This window comes from Sinocyclocheilus grahami, unplaced genomic scaffold (assembly GCF_001515645.1).
Source record: "Sinocyclocheilus grahami isolate Dianchi unplaced genomic scaffold, SAMN03320097.WGS_v1.1 scaffold73.1, whole genome shotgun sequence".
NCBI classification, from domain to species: Eukaryota; Metazoa; Chordata; class Actinopteri; order Cypriniformes; family Cyprinidae; genus Sinocyclocheilus; species Sinocyclocheilus grahami.
The window spans coordinates 1,011,703-1,035,380 of record NW_015505252.1 but is presented as its reverse complement, the minus strand read 5'-3'; the positions used below and the strand labels follow the sequence as shown (position 1 = coordinate 1,035,380).

The 23,678-nt window shown below is 35.0% G+C and overlaps 1 protein-coding gene across 1 annotated transcript in view; it reads right to left on the bottom strand.

Moving 5' to 3' along the window:
* LOC107585686 (dymeclin-like) overlaps window positions 1-23,678 on the bottom strand; it is an 80,261-nt gene that overhangs the window by 40,708 nt on the left and 15,875 nt on the right. The window contains exons 8-11 of the mRNA XM_016272815.1: window positions 15,063-15,248; window positions 14,797-14,975; window positions 9,879-10,004; window positions 4,533-4,702 (exon numbers count right to left, since the gene is read on the bottom strand). Coding sequence (XP_016128301.1) covers window positions 4,533-4,702; window positions 9,879-10,004; window positions 14,797-14,975; window positions 15,063-15,248 — 661 coding nt within the window. The remainder of the gene's footprint in view (window positions 1-4,532; window positions 4,703-9,878; window positions 10,005-14,796; window positions 14,976-15,062; window positions 15,249-23,678) is intronic.

The window sequence follows — 23,678 nt, the reverse complement described above, 5'->3', positions numbered from 1 at the left end:
GGGCCAACGCTTTTTCACACCACTGTGTGTGTGTATATATATATATATATATATATATACATACACACAATTTATTTTCATTTTAGAATTTTTTTTACTATTTTTTAAATAAATCTTCCTATTTAGGTTTAACTTGTAGTTTATCTTCAGTTTTAGTTTTTATATATTTCCAGTTAGTAATTTTAGTGCTTCAACAAACTTATTACAGCCAGTTGCCAAGGCTTTTGTTTATATATATATATATATATATATATATATATATATACACACATAGAACTTTAATTTTTTTATTTGTTTTTTAATAGTTTTACTTTCAGCAATTTTTGTACTACTTCAAACTTTTTTTTTTCATTTAAGTTTTTAAAGTTTAGTTACATTTTTCATCTAATATTTTATTTCAGCTTTTGAATAGTTTTAGTTAATGATAATAACCCTGACTGAAACCAATATTGGAGTCGAGTCGCTGCTTGTCACTGATTAGGATCCATGACGGCTATAAGAGTCACACAGGCTGTTCACAAGCTTTTGTAAGTGTGATCTGGTTTCAGAGCTCTTTTAATAAAGCTTAGGTCTGTACAGTATGTAATTTGGGTCAGAGTTTTCTCTCAGGTCTGGGCATGAGGGCTGGATCAGAAAAACCTCCAGACTTGAGTTTCTCTAGGAAGTTTTTCAAATTCAACTTGACAGAAAAATGGGTCACATTTTAGACCAAAGACTAGGACAGCATGAATTACAGAAGCATTTCTGCAAATAAAAGCACAATAAAATGACTAAAAATTAAAATGAAATGAAAAACTGAACATTTAAAAACAAAAGCTAATTTAAAATAATAATATATACTACAATAAATTGTAAATAAATACTATAGTAGTAGTAGTAATTAATTTTTATTGCCATGTCAGCATGTAAGGCTATCTTCATGGGAAAAACTGAGTTAAAATAATACAAGAGTTACATAAACACAAAATAAAAACCAAGCAAACAAAAATACAGCAGTTAAAATAATACAAGATTTTATTTTTTATTAACACGATAAAAATTCTAAAATTGTTTCTGGTAAAATCCTGCTAAACAAGCCCCTGAGTGAGCGTACTTGATTAAAAAAAAGTTTTCTACTTGCATTAAAACCAGGACAGTTCCTGTATTTTCCAATATTTAAAGAAATACAAGCACCACCTTCCCACTGAGTGTGTTGCAGCGCATTCTGGGATTGTCAGATGGTGTCTAGGTAGGCAGCTTACTAGGTCGTCATATTAAAAGTCACAAATCATACTCACATGCATACATATACCCACATTAACACCTTTCTGACCTGGATTCCAGCTAGTAAGTGTGTGTGATAATAGCCAGGCTGAGATGAGCCAATCAGAGGCCTTGTATGTTAAAGGCAGAGTTGAACATGAATCATGGATAATGAGTTCCCTCACTATGGTGACCTTCAAATCCTTCTCGTCTGACTGAGCGCACGTGTGTGTGTGTATGTATGTATGTATGAGAGAGAGTAAAAAACAATGGAAGTGCTGCACATGTGGGGTGATGGAGAGCAGCAGGCATGATGGGAAGGATTAATGTGTCTCATACTGATGAACTCATCAATCACTAAGGGACGGCACATGCTTTGAGCTCTAACCGTATGAAGCTGTCATATAACACACACACACACCTTTTTCTCTACCATCCACTCTCATTATCCTTGAGTATATTTGGAATCGCATACTACCATACTACTTTTACTAGAAACGCAGTATTAAAACTATGGAAATGTTCAAAATGTATAAATGGTAAAGTAATTCCAAACCCATTATATTACTGGACTGTTAAATACATTAAGGTATATTGTAAGGATACTGCCTACTGCATACTGTGTACTTAAAAGTAGCACAAAAAACAGTATGTAAAATAGCATGCAACAATAAACACTTCAAATAGTAGATGTTCAATGTAGCGCGTATACAGTTAAAAAATAGCATTTTTAGATGTTGTGAAGAATGTATACTAATATAAATATATATAAAATACATAAATATAAATCAAATACAAGTAAAAATACAAAATAACATTTCATTATATATATATAAAATAGTATGCGAAACATTAAATATCAATTATAAACGCTAAAAGTAAAAAACACACACTTACAGTAAGGTGTGTGTGTGTGTGTGTATGTACACACACATACAGTGGGTACGGAAAGTATTCAGACCCCCTTAAATTTTTCACTCTTTGTTATATTGCAGCCATTTGCTAAAATCATTTAAGTTAATTGTTTTTTCCTCATTAATGTACACACAGCACCCCATATTGACAGAAAAACACAGAATTGTTGACATTTTTGCAGATTTATTAAAAAAGAAAAACTGAAATATCACATGGTCCTAAGTATTCAGACCCTTTGCTCAGTATTTAGTAGAAGCACCCTTTTGATCTAATACAGCCATGAGTCTTTTTGGGAAAGATGCAACAAGTTTTTCACACCTGGATTTGGGGATCCTCTGCCATTCCTCCTTGCAGATCCTCTCCAGTTCTGTTGTCAGGTTGGATGGTAAACGTTGGTGGACAGCCATGTTTAGGTCTCTCCAGAGATGCTCAATTGGGTTTAAGTCAGGGCTCTGGCTGGGCCATTCAAGAACAGTCACAGAGTTGTTGTGAAGCCACTCCTTCATTATTTTAGCTGTGTGCTTAGGGTCATTGTCTTGTTGGAAGATAAACCTTCGGCCCAGTCTGAGGTCCTGAGCACTCTGGAGAAAGTTTTCGTCCAGGATATCCCTGTACTTGGCCACATTCATCTTTCCCTCGATTGCAACCAGTCGTCCTGTCCCTGCAGCTGAAAAACACCCCCACAGCATGATGCTGCCACCACCATGCTTCACTGCTGGGACTGTATTGGACAGGTGATGAGCAGTGCCTGGTTTTCTCCACACATACCACTTAGAATTAAGGCCAAAAAGTTCTATCTGGATCTCATCATACCAGAGAATCTTATTTCTCACCATCTCACAACTCCATGCGGGCTTTCATGTGTCTTGCACGGAGAGTCTTCCGTCGGGCCACTCTGCCATAAAGCCCCGACTGGTGGAGGGCTGCAGTGATGGTTGACTTTCTACAACTTTCTCCCATCTCCCGACTGCATCTCTGGAGCTCAGCCACACTGATCTTTGGGTTCTTCTTTACCTATATATATATATATTTGATGTAAATAAATAAATAAATACATGCATAAATAAAAATAAAAAATATATAGTTTTTCTTTTCTTTTTTTTTTCCAAAAATGAATAAGGATTTTGTGTTTTATTACCTGTGCATGTGCAGCATATTTAACATCAACAATCTTACTTTGATGGCTAATACAACAGTCTATACAACACAAATGCTGCTGTGGCAATAATTTCAGTCATGGATTATCATTCTGACAGCTAAAACATTTTGCGTCATGGAGGGGAAAAAACATGCCATTATAGTTTGTGTCAAATTAGAGTGGGATCAACCCTATCCTCCTAAATACACCCTCACATTTCCACAAGAGTGCTTACTGCAGCATCATTGATATAAGATTATAGTTTTTGTTAATCTTTTACATTAGATTTTATTTTCATTTTAAATTTAGTCAAAGTTTTAGTCTGTTAGCCTGATGTTAGCTAGTTTTGTTACTGTTAATTAAAACTAAAACTATTAAAAATGGTTTCTTTCACTGAAATAAAGCTTAAATTAAATAAAATCTAAATATTAGATACAAATTTTAAACTTAAATAACTTGAGAAATGTTGGCTTGGCAACATTAGGTTAAGGCACTAAAATTACAACAACAAAAAAAACTGCAATAAAAAACTAAAGCTAAATAAAAATATTACAAAAATCAAAATGACCAAAAGTGAAAATAAATGAAAACTGAAAATATACAAATTAAAGTTAATTAAAAAATATGAATAAATGCCACAATAGTATATAAAAAATTGGATTTTATAAACTGTAATTTAGGAAAGTTTAGTAAAGTTTGTCATTTTAATAATTGTGTTTTTTTAAACGTCAATATATATTTATATTAGTATAATAATAAGTATAATTTATACTTATAATAAGTATAACGTTTTTGAGTTTATTTATTCAACTAAAACTAAAGAAAAATCGAAAATTCTGAATTTAATTTAAAATAAAGTTTAAGTTTTTTGTATTTTACTTTATTTCTCTATATATACACACACACACACACACACATATATTGCTAGGTTGTTGCCAAGTCATGACAGTGCATTCTGGGCTTTTTCTCTGAGTTTTTTTTCACCCTTTTTATGCTGAAAATTGCATCTGATCACTTAGTAAAGCACAACACATCCTCAAAAACACACAGGATTTGAGGAATCATTCCTGCGCAAACACTAAAGTTTAAAGTTTATACTCAACAGTAACAGCGCTGCTTGACTTAGCAAACACCACGCAAACAGGAAAACAAATCAGAACATAAATATTTTCATCCCGCTCTGCTCTTATTATCAACCGTTTCCTCTGAAGCAAACAAGCAGCCCACAAGCACAAACCAGAGAGTCCACGTCAAACGTCCCGCGGCGATTATTTTGTAAAGCTGCTGAGGACTCGTTGGGTCTGAGATTCTAGATTGATCTGTATTTATTTTGGGGCTGAGATCCGTGTGGCGGCAGCAGGAAGGGCAGACAGCAGCGCTCAGAGTGTGTTTGTACGAAATGCCATGTCACTGTGACCTACTGAGAGAGTCAGAGCACATTAAATGCCCGCTGGCACACATACAGAACTATCTGTCCGTCTGGTCTGGGTTTTGATCTGTCTGATACACACACACTGTCTGGTACGTTCTGTCTAGCTTAATCTGTGTGTCAGTTACGCTCTGTCTGTTCACGGCCAGTTGAAGTGTCTGTCGATTTTCCCGTCTCTTTTCTGTCTGTCTATCTGGAGCAGGTGGCGTTCTCGCTGTGCTAATGGGACGTGGCTGCACTTTGTCGACTCTTAAAGCCACTCGGAGCTAAAAATACCCTGTCTGTCTCTTCGAACGGGGTCCTTCAGTGCACCTGGGCTTTTAACACACACACACACACACACACACAATGCTGCTGCTAATATATGCAAGTGAGTGTGGTTTGAGATCATCATGCTGTTGACAGATTAGCAAGTCTATCAGATCAGCTGTGTGTGTGACTGACGGTGTTTTGGACAGAATTTTTGTAGTTCTGTTGTTTTGCACACAGAACACCTGTGGAAAAAGCCAAAGACACACACAGACCGAACAGATTTCAGATTTATTCCTCAACATGACCCAATCTCATGATCGAACATGTCAAGGACATATCATACCGCAAAATCAAAGGGGAAAATATATATATATATATATTGTATTACTTATATGCTGCTTATTAAGTCTTTTAAGTATTAAGTATTTTAGATGTGACAATTAAGCAAATTCAGCCCACTTAATTCTCATTACTGTAATGCCAAAAAAAAAAAAAATCCCCCCCCAAAACATCTTAATTCAAAAATAATAATAATAATATAAAAGAAAATAATAAAAGAAAATATTATTTTATAATAATTATTTAAATATTACATTAATAATAATAATAATTCAATAATAATTTATATTATCAATAATTATAAGAATATAGTCCAAAAATGTTCACATATACATATATATATATGTATATATATAAAACTTTATAAAATATATGCAGAACATCTGGACAAACTTTTGTGGAAAAATGTTTAATTGTAACGAAATTATAAAATATATATGAATTAATGCTGCTTTAAATTTATATTAAATTATGCTACTGTAAAATAATAATTTTATATTCAAAGTATTTTTAAATAATACTATAATATATTAAAAACACTGCATTAATGCCAGTCTAAAAATAAGAGAAAATTCAGAAGTACAATGTCTGGACAACTACAGTAACGGGAATCTGAGGGAAAATGTGTTTAATTGTAATAAATAAAGACAAAAATTCTTAATGCTACTAAACTTAATATTTTGATTTTATGGTGAAATATGACCTTGACATGTTTTCTCAACAAAGTGAGAATTTGAAAGAGAAGAAAGAAAACAGGGAAAACACTAGCCTGAAGGTTCTCGTTAAAGTAGCAGACCCATCAAACACGTTAAAAGTGCTTCATCTGACAGGTTTAAGATCAAAACAATCAATGCCGTCTTCAAAATAACAATCAGAATCCATCTTCATCCCAATTAACGCCACTGATCTCAACCGCTCCACTGAGATCCACTCAAACGTCACGTCATAAATGCACAGCTTTCCTGAACATGCTAACAGGACTCATGAGGTTAGCGTGAGTTTCTGCTTCAGTCGATAACAGCTCTTTTTCAGATAACACTTCTTCAAACCTGAGGTTACTGACTGTTGAGACTGAAGGACCAGATCACAGTGAACCTCTGGACCTAAAATACCAGCTACATACAATTTACATACTCTTCCTGAATACTTATTATGTGCATATTTAAATAGTCTATGCAGCATGTATTTAATGTTTATGCAATACATTTTCTACTCTTGTATATACACTTAATATTTTATTAGTGCAAGGCAAAAAAAAGGCTTTTCAGCACTACTTGTTTACAAATGTAAAAGCTTACTGAAACAATTAAGCGAGACATCACACTCATTACTTTACACAGAGATTACAACTACTAACATCTGTGTCCCAGTTAGAACAAATGGTGCTAACTAAATAATGTAATTATATTCTACTTTCTAACTCTTCTCACAAAGTCCATATTACATTTCTACACAGAAAAAAACTCCAAAATAATATTCAAATAAAATGGATTGGATAAAATGGAAAGTATCAATAGAGCTTGAAAATATTGTGTATTTAAAATATAATTAAATTGTAATTAACAGGGCTAATTAAAACTAAAACCATAAAAACATTTTTGTTACTTGAAAACAAATATTACCAGAAATAAAAAAAAATTTATAATAAAAATGAATTAATAAAAACTACAGGCATAAAAAAAACTAATTAAAAATGTCAAAAACACAATAAAAATACTGACTAATTTTGATTAAAATTAACATGAAAAGAAAAAATATAAAAATGAAAACATTCAAAATATTGATTCAAAACTATAATAGAATCTCGGTGAAACTAAAATAACACTAATTAAACAATATTATTAAACAATTATTATTTCATTTATATAATTAATTATAATTATATAATAATATAATATATATATGTGAAGAGTTTGGTTCCAAAACACGATAAACGCCTTTTTATTTTATTTTATTGAGCTTCTGCCAAAATCAGTATTGAATCTGGTTGGTATTGAAAAGTCCATTTTTAATTTTACGCAAAATGCTATATCCGCCGAGTTATTCTGTCATGTTTTTTCCCTTTCTTTCCAAACCGTGACAAACGCCAGTCTCTCTTCTCTGCAGAATATGATATATCCGCTCAACCAATCGCAACGCACCATTCCACGCACTGTAAACAGTAACAACCAATCACAGCGCACCACTCCACGCACTCTAGACAGTACTGTACTGTACGACTCCTGTACGCTACCGGAATCGTCTTTACCTTGATTGCAGTCTTTATCCATTAAAACTTTATTAGCGAGACTGGTTATCAAGTCGAGAAAACGTAGTTCGCGTCTCATCTGGCCATACAGCGGTGGGATGTGTTGACAATCCGTTCGGTCTGTACTTCACACAGCGTGTGTGACGTGTGAGAGCTTGCGCTCTTCAGAGACAATCACGGAATATGACAGAACTCGTGTTTTAAAACGAAACGCACTGGAACAAATAAAGCCTGATTTCCTTTATATTAGCGCTGTTTGGACGGATTGTTAGAATGCATTCGCTCACTGGATCATTTGACTGAAAACTTTCCCGGAATTTAGCGGCTTAAAATGATCCGAGCGCAAGCAGAGAAGCAAAATTGAGTTAAAGGGTTAAAATAGAAATTGTGCATTAACTGCGTTAAATTATTTTAACTCGTTAAGGATTGTAAAATTAATCACATGCGTTAAAGTTGACAGCCCTAATATATATGTATGTATACATGTATATGTGTGTGTGTGTGTGTGCATATATATATATATATATATACACACAACAACTGAAACAAAAATAAATTCTACCTAAATAGTAATATAAAAAAAATTATGAAAATGAAAAAAGATATAATTTAAAAAAAATTATTATTTAAAATTATAAAAATATTATATAAAAATATATATTTTTTTCAAAATATCAATAAAAACCACAACAGTACAAAAATAATACTATTAATCAATTATAGTGCATGAAGGACTCCTTTATAATGAATTTTATATACAGTACATAACAGAATGTGTTACCATATCACTAATAAAACAACATAAGCTTTCTTCATTATCAATAAATTGCCTAAAGGCAGTTTTAACAACAAACCCGACCACAGAACACAGTATTTACACCATCATGAGCGTCTGGTTTGCTTTAAAAGTGTGTAAGGTCATAGGAAATAATACCTGATGATTGACATTAGCCCATGCGGCAGTACTGCAGCTCCACCCGTAAACAAAATCGGAGAAAATAGCATAATTATTAAATTTAGCCACCATAAACACTGACCTTTGCCTACTCGCAAAACTGTCGCTTGGCACGCACAGCCATGCTAACTTATGAGCTAACCGCTAACACCGCCGGTGCGATAAAAACATCACTATAATCCACAAGTAATCCACACCACTCCAGTCCACCAGTTAATGTCTTGAGAAACCACACAAACAAGCAGTTTTTGGCTTCTCAAGATGTTAACTGATGGACTGGAGGTGTTGTGGATTACTAGTGGATTATTGTGATGTTTTTATCAGCTGTTTGGACTCTCATTCTGACGGCACCCATTCACTGCAGAGGATCAATTACTGAGACAGTGATGGAATGCTACATTTCTCCAAATCTGATGAAGAAACAAACTCATCCACATCTTGGATGACCTGATGGTGAGAATTTTCAGCAAATTTTCATTTTTGGATGAATTATTCCTTTAAATATTCGATTTGATAGCGCCATCTGTGTGGGAGAAGACATCACATCAGCAGATGACATTTTTAACACAGTCATTTAATTCATTTGTGTCGCACTTTAAGAACACCAACAGAGTTTGAATAAAACTGTGAGAGATGTACATAAAGAGATGGATGGAGTGCAAAAGGTCTGACTTTATCAGGGTCTGAAGAGTAAATTGTTTAAAAGCTATTTAACATTAATGTTCATCTACCAGGTCAATCTGAATTTCAAATATCTTGCACTTATTTTAGATGCAAATAACTCATGTAACTAACAAAAACCACAGATTAAGCTAATATTAAAAACAATGTAAATAGTATTAAAACAAAAGCCAGTTTGAAAACACTCTTGGTCAAATTTGGTCTTTGTTATTGAGTTGTTGGAGCACAATGTGCACCGCTGTAATTTTCTGCAAACCACAACCTTTAAACAGTTGATGATGTATATTCTGAACTAACAGTGTCTGTGTGTGAGTTTTGATGAAAAACATTAGAACATCTGATGCATTGAAACAAAAATCGACAAATAAATGTGCAAACACGTGTGCTTGCATATCACTGTTATTTTCATACAGATCTATAAACATACCCTCAATGGAAAACCAACAGCAAATACAATTTGACCTGCATCAGTTACACAAATATACTGAGAGAACACACACACAGACTCGTGTCATGTCGGTCTTATTCCCAGCCTGGAATGACAGTTCCAGACTCAAACCTCTATCTAAGCACATATTCACACACACTGAAACGACTACAGGCTCTTAGATGAAGTTTTCAAGGCAGATTCTTTATGTTTTAATCTGATTTCTGATCTGGATTATGTGTGTGACCTCACCACTTCATGAATGGAGCGGTTGAAGGTGTCGTCCTCCGTGAGAATGAGGAGGATGATGAGGGCCATGTACACATGATGAGAGTTTCTCTCCTCGACATGATACAAGATCTCAAGAATCGGCAAAACCTACAGAGACAGAAAGACAAAATACTTTACTATTGTGCAAAAAACAAAAAAAACTAGTGGTCAACTGATGTTGATATTTGATTTATTTGTTTATTTATAGATATGAAATCACACTATTTCATTAAAAGACATTTAAAACTACAAGCATAACAATTGCTGAATTTAAATTTACATTTGACATATTTACTAAATTATATATAATTTGAAAATTAATATAAAAAAACATTTGAAACAACTGTAAAATAAAAAATACAAATAAATAACATTGAAATAAAATCGGTAAAATAAAAATGAAAATAAATTATTTAAATCGTTTAAAAATCTGTAAAATAAACATCTTTCAATTAAAAAACTAATTAGAAAATAAAGATAATTAAAATAAAAAAAATACATTTTAATTTTTCTGTAAAATAAACAGATTTATAGTTTAGATGGCAACTTTTTTATTCTGTATAAGAAACTGTTAAAAAATGAATAAAAAGGAAATAAACACTGTACCCAACATTGCAGTAATTTTTTTTTTTTTCAAATAAAGTTTGCGCTAATTTTACATACAGTACACAGTGAATATGACATGAATATGACAGTGGCAAACTGTGCAGTGTAGTTTGAAATCAAGGTTTTAAAATTTCAATCAGCGAGAAAGTATATGAGAAAATATTATAGCGTTTGCCTTAATATTACTAACAACAGAAAAGCAAATGTTATAATACTTATTTGTTTCCTTTTTTGTTTAATAGTTCTAATAATGTATGATCTTCTGACACATGGGCCAAACAGAAAAATGTAATGGCCAATGATTAAAAACGCCAAATATCAACCCACTAAAAAACCACATCCAACAGATGTAAATGTAGTCCTGCCCACAATGAATGATTGACAGAAGCTGCTGTATTTGAATAAATGCATGCGTTCTGCAGCACAAACGAACGAGACTATTTTGGGTGTATTTGGAGTATGTTGGGGGGCTGAGTGACCTCAGAATGACCTATAAATATTCTTTTAATATCTAAAAAACCGAAGCAGCACAAATGAAAATTTTTACAGCACAAACCAGCACAAACGGAGCACAAACGATTGAGACTATTTTGCCGACGTTTTGCGTTGGGTGGGGGGCCAACTTCACGGAGGTTTCTGCAAGCACTAAGAAATGCATATGCACAGGTGCTGAATGTGCGCGTGATCTCACCAGGTTCTCCATGTCCGTGCGGGACAGTATGTACGTCCTCATGTTGCTGTTCTGGTGCAGTAGCGTGTAGAGCAGTAACGTCACCTGGTCTGATTTCTGCTGCTCGCACAGCGCTGTGTACAGACTGTTAAAGTTGATCTGAAACGTGTGAGGCTGAGGAGACGGGATGGATGAGGAATCTGAAACACACACAGTAGCACTTTCAGTTAAATTAATTCCATTAATTGAGCTAAAATCACCAACAAACTGGGGCCGCTCTGGTTCACCTTGAGTGTTTTTGAAGCAGGTAACAGCCTGGCGGTAGGGGTTCGGACAGTCCAGGCCGTCGGTCAGATTGGCCAGAACCAGCAGTAATAGTAGACTCTGATTGGACAGCGGGAGAGGGTTCTGATCTTGCTCCGCCCCCGGCCTGCTGCCGACTCCGCCTAATGTGAACACGCTCCACAACCCACCTGAATAACACAGAAACTAATTACATCTGTTGGAAAATGATCAACATGGAGTGACTTTAATTAATGGTGATAAAGGAAAAGGTCACGTCAAGCATTTATGACATTTATGACTCACATTATCATTGACAATAATTCCTGCACTGAGATCTGAGATACAAACATGAATATTCCTATGGGAATATTTTCAGTTTTCATTTTGATTTTTGTTTTAGTAATTTTGTTATGCGCTTCTGTCATTTTTTTATTGATATTTTTAAATATATATGTGAAGAGTTTGGTTCCAAAACGCGATGAACGCCATTTTTACAAAAATTGAGTTTCCGCCAAAATCAGTATTGAATCTGGTCGGTATTGAAAAGTCCATTTTTTATTTTACGCAAAATGCGATATCCGCCGAGTTATTCTGTCATGTTTTCTCCCTTTTTTTCCAAACCGCAACAAACGCCAGTCTCTCTTCTCTGCAGAATGCGGTATATCCGCTCAACCAATCACAGCGCACCATTCCACACACTGTAAACAGTAACAACCAATCACAGCGCACCACTCCACGCACTCTAGACAGTAATGGCGGCGCTTTGAATACACCCGGCATCCTAGTTTTCCTCATCTACTTTGTGATCAACAAACAAACTTAGGGCTGCACGAGAAATCACATGTGATTGTCATCACGGATGACAGGCATTTATTGCATTTAGGGAAAAAAATAATAAAAATTGTATAATAAATCTTTGAAAATCTAAACTGGATTAGAATTTTTAATGTTATAATAACCTAGAGATGCTATGTGAAAGTTTGAAACGGAAAATTGTGATTTTCATCTTGCCACTTTCTTGGTAAAGAAAACACATTTTTACTCAAGTTAATCAAAATGGATTTATAGCGTTTTGGAACCAAACTCTTCATATTATATATATATCAGATATATATATCAGGACTCGACACCTTTAAAACGGCTTTTGCAATGGTGACGCACTTAAAAGATGTCGCTTCAGGCCAGAAGCAGAGGAAAAGTGTTGTCGACAACTGGGCATGTTAATGGCTCAAAAAAGGACAGTTTCTTCTGCCTCAAGAGCTCCAGATTTAATCTAGAGAGTCTAGCGCTCTTTACAACATCACAGTCACTCCTTTTGTTCGGTTTGAATATGTAAATGACTGTTTGAACATAAGTATGTCTTACAGCAATATTTAAAAGCACACGTTTTTGATGGTTGAAGAGATATATATATACACACACACACATATAGATACATAATATGCATAATTCAGAAATACAACAAAAATGACTCATAATTTAAACTTTTTACGTCATATCAATGATTTAATAATGCATTTTGTCAAAATAATGACTTGATGATATCAACCAGTTAAGTTAATTGTTGCACAAGCAGAGCAAGTCATTACATTTTATCATGCACAATAAGACCAGGATCATGCAATAGAAAATTATTTGGACGTCATGTTGACTTTAACGTTGCGAAAACAAGATGGGTTGAAAGTTTTCCCGTCTAACAATGTTCAAACAGCAGGTCGCTGATGAATAGTAATTGATTTTAAACAGATTTCAAGTTACTAATCATTCAGGCATCGCATCGGGTCGGAAAGAGCGAGTTGAGATGGAAATGAGATGCCTGTCTCCACGTCTAATCACTTGTGGCTGGACATCTCGGCCCCACCAACAGACTGAAGCAGAGCCAGGATGCTAACAAACATCCACCACAACTAAAAACTACAACACTGGCAGAAAAAGAGTAAGGAAAACTCCCAGACTCTGAGAAGACTGATATCATTAAGACACTGATAACATTAAAGGTCACTGGACTGATATTATTGGCTGCATCTATCCGTTAGGTTCCTCATGACATCATCGTGTTCCGAATGAATTGGAACTGCGATGAGGTCACGACAGACGCCACGGCGACCTCAGTCGACCAATGAGAGCGAGCGCAGTCGCCAGAGCAGACTGTAATCTACTCATCAGAGCCAATCAGAAGCTTGTTATCGCCAGCAGACACACTTTTATGACGGGAAAAATTACGGATGAAGAAAACATCCCTTTGATTAGCACACAATCTCTCTCATAAGTCTCTTAGTTCACAGTTAGTCCTGTGTGTGGTCCTTTTCTCTCAGCACAGATATAATATTACAAGAGTGAGAAATACACTCATATTTCATACCTTTCATAGCATTTACCATTTATGTTTCTTGCTTAAAAAACAATCAGGATTTAGTTGTATGACCATTTCCGTGCCTATTTCAGATTATTTATATAAGAAAAAAAACATAAATTAGTGCCCATGCCCACTAATATATATTGTAAGAAATCATGTTTTGGTCAATCATAATTGTGACATTAAATGTATGACTTTGGTAAGTGCTAATTATGACAGAAAAATTATGACTTTTTATCTCATAATTTCAACTTTTTATGTCTATTATGATTTTCAGCATTTTGTCTTATGCTGGGCTTCCACAATATATGTGGTAAAATTAATGATATTCACAGATTTGAGAATAGCATTACAATGCATAATGCATAATATATACTTAAAAATTTAAAATACTAAATGAAAGGGGGAAAAGCAGATGCATTATCCATTGTAAGATTTAGAAACAAAAATAATAAATATTAATTAATTATTATTTTAAAAACATTGTTAATAAATATTAATATATTTTATATTGAGTATAAATATTTATTTATTAACTATAAATAAAACAAATATAAAAATAAAATATAAATTATGTACAGTAAATTATTTTGGGTGAATTTGGAGCATGTGGGGGGGCTGGTGACGTCATCGCATATAATTCAATGTCTAATATTTTAAAAACCGAAGCAGCACAAACAAAACTTTTACCTGCACAAACCAGCACAAACGGAGCACAAACGAACGAGACTATTTTGGGTGTATTTGGAGTATGTTGGGGGGCTGAGTGACCTCAGAATGACCTATAAATATTCTTTTAATATCTAAAAAACCGAAGCAGCACAAATGAAAATTTTTACAGCACAAACCAGCACAAACGGAGCACAAACGATTGAGACTATTTTGCCGACGTTTTGCGTTGGGTGGGGGGCCAACTTCACGGAGGTTTCTGCAAGCACTAAGAAATGCATATGCACAGGTGCTGAATGTGCGCGTGATCTCACCAGGTTCTCCATGTCCGTGCGGGACAGTATGTACGTCCTCATGTTGCTGTTCTGGTGCAGTAGCGTGTAGAGCAGTAACGTCACCTGGTCTGATTTCTGCTGCTCGCACAGCGCTGTGTACAGACTGTTAAAGTTGATCTGAAACGTGTGAGGCTGAGGAGACGGGATGGATGAGGAATCTGAAACACACACAGTAGCACTTTCAGTTAAATTAATTCCATTAATTGAGCTAAAATCACCAACAAACTGGGGCCGCTCTGGTTCACCTTGAGTGTTTTTGAAGCAGGTAACAGCCTGGCGGTAGGGGTTCGGACAGTCCAGGCCGTCGGTCAGATTGGCCAGAACCAGCAGTAATAGTAGACTCTGATTGGACAGCGGGAGAGGGTTCTGATCTTGCTCCGCCCCCGGCCTGCTGCCGACTCCGCCTAATGTGAACACGCTCCACAACCCACCTGAATAACACAGAAACTAATTACATCTGTTGGAAAATGATCAACATGGAGTGACTTTAATTAATGGTGATAAAGGAAAAGGTCACGTCAAGCATTTATGACATTTATGACTCACATTATCATTGACAATAATTCCTGCACTGAGATCTGAGATACAAACATGAATATTCCTATGGGAATATTTTCAGTTTTCATTTTGATTTTTGTTTTAGTAATTTTGTTATGCGCTTCTGTCATTTTTTTATTGATATTTTTAAATATATATGTGAAGAGTTTGGTTCCAAAACGCGATGAACGCCATTTTTACAAAAATTGAGTTTCCGCCAAAATCAGTATTGAATCTGGTCGGTATTGAAAAGTCCATTTTTTATTTTACGCAAAATGCGATATCCGCCGAGTTATTCTGTCATGTTTTCTCCCTTTTTTTCCAAACCGCAACAAACGCCAGTCTCTCTTCTCTGCAGAATGCGGTATATCCGCTCAACCAATCACAGCGCACCATTCCACACACTGTAAACAGTAACAACCAATCACAGCGCACCACTCCACGCACTCTAGACAGTAATGGCGGCGCTTTGAATACACCCGGCATCCTAGTTTTCCTCATCTACTTTGTGATCAACAAACAAACTTAGGGCTGCACGAGAAATCACATGTGATTGTCATCACGGATGACAGGCATTTATTGCATTTAGGGAAAAAAATAATAAAAATTGTATAATAAATCTTTGAAAATCTAAACTGGATTAGAATTTTTAATGTTATAATAACCTAGAGATGCTATGTGAAAGTTTGAAACGGAAAATTGTGATTTTCATCTTGCCACTTTCTTGGTAAAGAAAACACATTTTTACTCAAGTTAATCAAAATGGATTTATAGCGTTTTGGAACCAAACTCTTCATATTATATATATATCAGATATATATATCAGGACTCGACACCTTTAAAACGGCTTTTGCAATGGTGACGCACTTAAAAGATGTCGCTTCAGGCCAGAAGCAGAGGAAAAGTGTTGTCGACAACTGGGCATGTTAATGGCTCAAAAAAGGACAGTTTCTTCTGCCTCAAGAGCTCCAGATTTAATCTAGAGAGTCTAGCGCTCTTTACAACATCACAGTCACTCCTTTTGTTCGGTTTGAATATGTAAATGACTGTTTGAACATAAGTATGTCTTACAGCAATATTTAAAAGCACACGTTTTTGATGGTTGAAGAGATATATATATACACACACACACATATAGATACATAATATGCATAATTCAGAAATACAACAAAAATGACTCATAATTTAAACTTTTTACGTCATATCAATGATTTAATAATGCATTTTGTCAAAATAATGACTTGATGATATCAACCAGTTAAGTTAATTGTTGCACAAGCAGAGCAAGTCATTACATTTTATCATGCACAATAAGACCAGGATCATGCAATAGAAAATTATTTGGACGTCATGTTGACTTTAACGTTGATGATTTAATAATGCATTTTGTCAAAATAATGACTTGATGATATCAACCAGTTAAGTTAATTGTTGCACAAGCAGAGCAAGTCATTACATTTTATCATGCACAATAAGACCAGGATCATGCAATAGAAAATTATTTGGACGTCATGTTGACTTTAACGTTGCGAAAACAAGATGGGTTGAAAGTTTTCCCGTCTAACAATGTTCAAACAGCAGGTCGCTGATGAATAGTAATTGATTTTAAACAGATTTCAAGTTACTAATCATTCAGGCATCGCATCGGGTCGGAAAGAGCGAGTTGAGATGGAAATGAGATGCCTGTCTCCACGTCTAATCACTTGTGGCTGGACATCTCGGCCCCACCAACAGACTGAAGCAGAGCCAGGATGCTAACAAACATCCACCACAACTAAAAACTACAACACTAGTAGAAAAAGAGTAAGGAAAACTCCCAGACTCTGAGAAGACTGATATCATTAAGACACTGATAACATTAAAGGTCACTGGACTGATATTATTGGCTGCATCTATCCGTTAGGTTCCTCATGACATCATCGTGTTCCGAATGAATTGGAACTGCGATGAGGTCACGACAGACGCCACGGCGACCTCAGTCGACCAATGAGAGCGAGCGCAGTCGCCAGAGCAGACTGTAATCTACTCATCAGAGCCAATCAGAAGCTTGTTATCGCCAGCAGACACACTTTTATGACGGGAAAAATTACGGATGAAGAAAACATCCCTTTGATTAGCACACAATCTCTCTCATAAGTCTCTTAGTTCACAGTTAGTCCTGTGTGTGGTCCTTTTCTCTCAGCACAGATATAATATTACAAGAGTGAGAAATACACTCATATTTCATACCTTTCATAGCATTTACCATTTATGTTTCTTGCTTAAAAAACAATCAGGATTTAGTTGTATGACCATTTCCGTGCCTATTTCAGATTATTTATATAAGAAAAAAAACATAAATTAGTGCCCATGCCCACTAATATATATTGTAAGAAATCATGTTTTGGTCAATCATAATTGTGACATTAAATGTATGACTTTGGTAAGTGCTAATTATGACAGAAAAATTATGACTTTTTATCTCATAATTTCAACTTTTTATGTCTATTATGATTTTCAGCATTTTGTCTTATGCTGGGCTTCCACAATATATGTGGTAAAATTAATGATATTCACAGATTTGAGAATAGCATTACAATGCATAATGCATAATATATACTTAAAAATTTAAAATACTAAATGAAAGGGGGAAAAGCAGATGCATTATCCATTGTAAGATTTAGAAACAAAAATAATAAATATTAATTAATTATTATTTTAAAAACATTGTTAATAAATATTAATATATTTTATATTGAGTATAAATATTTATTTATTAACTATAAATAAAACAAATATAAAAATAAAATATAAATTATGTACAGTAAATTACATACATAATTTATATGTAAAATATCAAATGTACACAGCAGTTTGAATGCCCTGGAATTTTTTTTTAATGCTACAGTAGGTCTACTAAAAACACAATCTGCACCAAGTGTGTGTGATGTGTCTTAACTCTCCTATGTTTCTGCACTGCAGATGCTCTAGGGGTCTCAGAGTGTGTATGTGTGTGTGTATCCTGGGGTTGTTATTGTGGGCTGTGTTAACAGAGCTGCAGATAAATGAAGACATCATGGCTGCCATCCAGCAGAGCTGAGAACACACACACACACGCACACACACACACAGAGAGAGAGAGGGGTTTTCCATGCCACTAACGCTGCCAGTACATAAACAGGCGGCTGAGGGTGACAAATGCTGCTGCTAACTCCCACACACACACACACACACACACACACACATGTCTATGTCCTCCAGTAAAAGTCCCTGTGGATCTCTCTCGGAGCATGTCCATTCAAACTCAGGAGCGTCTGATGTATTACTCATTATAAAGTCTGAGGGAAACATCAGATCCAGAAAGAGAGTCTGATTCAGACAGCAGAAATCATGGAAGTGTCTTGTCTTAAAGAGACAAAGGCTACTGTAATTTCACATCTTGTGCTCGTTCCAGAAGTAAAAATGCCATTAAAAACTCCCACAGATCAAATTATTTAGCAATAACAACAGATATGGGGTTACTGAGTGACGGTTTACACTTCTGCAGCAATATTCTGCCAATTTTTTGTCAACTCACTGGGCTCAGGGAAAAACTTCCTTGCCATGTTGTATTGAGCATCTGATAATCTCAAAAATTTGACTAAATATTGATATTTTCCTAAAAAAGCAGTTGTTGACATGAAGGCCAGTCTTTAGATGAGTGAAGAGGAAAATAGTTTATTCATGCAAAGCCACCTGTCAGACTAAACACAGGACAGGTCAGTGTGTGTGTGTGTGTGTGTCAGATGAACACATTCATACGGTCACAGTCTCTTTAGAGAGAGTATATGTGGCAGTCAATGTATACATCAACATGGTCAGGATTCCTGCAATGTCTTACTTCCTAACACTGGGCTCCTCTGTGTGTGTGTGTGTGTGTGTGTGTGTGTGTGTGTGTCATGTCTGACTGGACTACTAAAGCACTTTCTGTCTGCTGCTATAAGCCCACCACTACTTCCTGTCACCGTGACTTCAGCAGCAGACAGTGTGGTGTTTGATTGGGCACAACTTGCCACCATCATGCTGAGATGAAGCCAGCATCACTATGGGGTTCCTAAGCTGTTCTGAGTTGTTTCTAGGGGTTGCGATGCGGTTGCTAAGGTGCAGTTACTGGGGGTTACTAAGGTGTTTCTAGGGAGTTGATCTGTAGTTGCTAAGGTGTTCTGAGTTGTTTCTAGGGAGTTGCTATGAGGTTGCTAAAGGTGTTATGAGTTGTTTCAAGGGAGTTGCTATGCGGTTGCTAAGGTAATATCAGTAGTTTATAGGGATTGATAAGTGGTTGCTAAGGTATTCTGAGTGGTTACTAGGGCGTTGCTAAGGGGTCTCTGGGGGGCGTTGCGATGCAGTTATTAGGGTGTAGTTTGTACGGGGTGGCTAAGGTGTTATGGAGTTGTTTTGAGAGAGTTGCTATATGGTTGCCACGGTGTTTTGAGTGGTTTCTATGGAGATGTTAGATGGTTGCTAAGGTGTTCTGAGTGGTTTCTAGGGGGTTGCTAAGGTGTTCCGAGTGGTTTCTAGGGAGCTGCTATGTGGCTATCAGTAATTAAAAGAGTTATCAGTAATATTAGGCCAAAAATTATTTAATAATATTTTTCTCTATCATTCTTTACTTCTATCATTCACCATTTCTCTCTCTCTTTTGCTGTAGTCTGAGCTGAGGCGACACTAATCCTGAACACAGACACAGTGACGGCCTAGAGACTTACACAGCACAAACACACAATAGCAGGATTCTGTTAATGCCAGACGCAAGTTCAATAACTATTAAAGGAATGTAATGCTGAAGTGTTAAACACGGATGGTTAAAGGAGCTGTTATTTACACAGACTGAACACACAAAACAACATCAGAATATTTCAGATATACCATGGTATCACACTACTGTAGCATAATGTACAGTAAATGTTTTAAATCTAGAATTAGGAATCTCATCTATTTAAACTATGTATATTATGTTATTCATATTTAATTTACATTAAAAATATTAAATATTATTAATTATATTTTGAAAGTGAATCTCCTTTGTAGGACATAAGGTGTGTTGCATTGTGACATTTTTAATAATGTGATATTAATAAAGTGATTTTCTCCACTGATACTCATTAGTTTAATGAAATTAAAATAAACAATTAAATAATGAAACAAAATCTAACTAAACAAATATTTAAAAAATTATTAAAAAACAATTTATACATCATAGCAGGATTTCTGCCTTTTAAAAATGAAAAATATTTAATAAAAAAATTAATAAAATAAAAATGTATTATAATAAGAGAATCTGAGAAAAATTTAAAAATTACCAAAATGACCATATGTAATGAGAACGGTAGTGAACTGTCATAAAAATATAAAACAGATTTTTTTTAAATAAAAAACAAATTATACATCACAGTAGGATTTGTTGTCTTTTATAAATGAAAAATATTAAATAAAAAATAAATAAATAAAAAATTCATTATAATAAGAAAATTTGAGAATTCAGAATTTTTTTCCCCAAAATTACTATAATGCCTTGTAAAAATGACCAGACGCAGTATGTAATGAGAATTCCTGATGAACTGTCATGAAAATAATGCTAACTTATGGTCCTAAAAGGCTTTATTTTCTTATGTAAACTATAAAGTCATCTCTATTTTTCATGTGATTTTGGTGTGAAATGGGATCTGAACATGTTTTTGTGAGATACACACCATATTTGGTCCGTCTTTATCAAGCACAAGTGTTTCCCAGAGAGCATTGCTCTCTAAATACTATCATTTATCTCTTTTTTGGGGTGGTTTGGTGTGACGTAGCTCTCAAACTAGCAAATATGTATGAATATGTGTCGTTTTATCCATTAAAAACACATTTGCACTGATGAAATTACCTGACGAGCACAACTTTATTTCCTGTGTTGCCGGATTTCCTATTGAAACAGGAAGTTTGGGCAAATAGACATGGACTGAAAGCCAAATAACTGCTTGACCTTCAACATTGCCCACAATAATAAATTTAGATTTATTGTTTTTAATATATAGACAAAATAAGGTTATCCATCACATTCCTGTTTCTAGAGCAACTCAAACTTAGCAAAACGACCATAAGTTGTTTCTCAGACAAAAGCGGTACATTTATAACCGCGAGCGAATGAAACGTCATTGAAAGTATCGTAAACGGTTAAGTCGAGCTAACATTAATGTGATCCAGAAGGCTTTCCGGCACGTGTAATTCCAGAGGGACGGATTGTGGCCGTCTAATCCTGCCTGAATCTTTCCATCCCACAGCAGCGGAAACAGGATCAGGCCCAGAATTCTTACTGTGGCTGACGGGACTGACACACAGGGCTTGTGTCTCCATTTAGCCGGCCTGATTTACCCGTCAGACAATGAAGACACACTGTCTGGATTCCACACACACATTGGGACTCATCTTGGCACTGACTCACAGCTGTTAACAAGCTCATTTTGTATCTTTTGGCCAGTCGGGTGTCAGTCGATGATACATGTAGTTCTAGACTCTAATCACACTTCTGACTAACTGTGTCTGTCACAGTGAAAGAGAATCAACAAAAAAACAGCTCTGTATGAGCACCTTCAAATGAGATCTGAATAATTTACTAGACCTCAGGTTAGTTTCATTTAATTCAGCAGTGGTTGGAATAGTTTCAGTTTACTTTTTATTTCATGCTCTGGTTTTCTTGTTTTTCTAGTTTCAGCTTATTATAGTTAAATTTATAGCTAAATTTATAGTTAAATATTACTATTTTAATATTTCAGACATTTGAAAAGCAGCACTGAAACAAAAATTCAAAATAATACAATATCCAATACTCATATATCTATATATATATATCTATATATCTATAGATATATATATATATATATATATATATATATATATATATATATATATATATATATATATAATTAATAATAATAATCATTTAATTTAATTTAAATGAATTTAAGTTTCATTTCAAATTCAATTCAAGTTTAATAAATATTTAAATAGGTTTTAATTTTATTTTTGTATTTTATATTTATTTTTTAATATTCTTTGACATGATGAGATGATTACCAACGTGAAGTTCAGACAGTAAAGTGTGAACGCTCTTTAAAGGGGTCATATGATGCGATTTCAAGTTTTCCTTTCTCTTTGGAGTGTTACAAGCTGATTGTGCATAGATAAGATCCCTGCAGTTGCAAAGACTAAAGTCTCAAAACCAAAGAGATATTCTTTATCAAAGTTAAGACTCTGCCACACCCCCCTAAAACGGCTCGTTCTAACACGCCCCCACATGTCTACCTCACTATGTGGAAATATTAGCATAATGCGGTCCAAATGTGCCCGCAAAGAAAGAAGGCGTGGTTTCAGCAACAGCAGTAGTGTTGAAGCAGCATGTCAGGGAGACGCTGTGTGTTTCTAGGCGAAAGCAAAAGCACTTTATTTGGCCTTCCGGAAGTAGATGCATTAAGATTACTTAAGAACAGCAGTTACTAGAGAACAGCAATGCATTTTATGGACGACCGTTTCGTGAACCTAGGAGAGGAGGTCATTCTGACTTTGCTATGACAATCTGGCGCTTCTGAATCAGCTACTGTTTGGTTATTAGTTTAAGTATTTGCTATTGACTGTTCAAATGCGGAGTTTTGCACATCGTGTGTGTGTGTGTGTGCGAGCGCACACGAGAGAGAGAGAGAGAGAGAGAGAGAGAGGGGGGGGGTCACATCCCAAACACATACCAGCTTCATCACTGTGTCTGTCACGCGACTCTGTTCCCCTTTCGGGATCTGTCTTTACATTTATTTTGAAAGATGAAGCTCGCGATTATGGTAAGGGGCGTTACATTTCCGACAAGTGCTTGCGGTGTTCGGCCAATCACAATGCACTGGGTCAGCTGGCCAATCAGAGCAGACTGCGCTTGTCGGAAGGAGGGATTTTGTAGAAAACGAAGCGTTTGAGAGAGAGGGGGCATAGAGGACCTACAATAATGTACCGTATTTGAAAAATAATGTGTTTTTTGATCATTAAAGCATGTCAACATATTCTGTTACACCAAATACACAAAATAATGATCTCTAAAAAAGCATCATATGACCCCTTTAAAATGAAAATCAAAGAATATTAAATATTACACAAACATTTTAAATTAAAATTACTTTTTTTTTTTTATAAACTTAAATTCAAAACTAAGTGAAACTAGAAAAAAGGAAAAACATAGCATGAAAACAAAACATAACTAAACTGGAATGACTAACTTAAAATGAAACAAAAACTACATTCAAAACTCAAACTATATTTACTCTGGATAGCTCAATCACTTCATA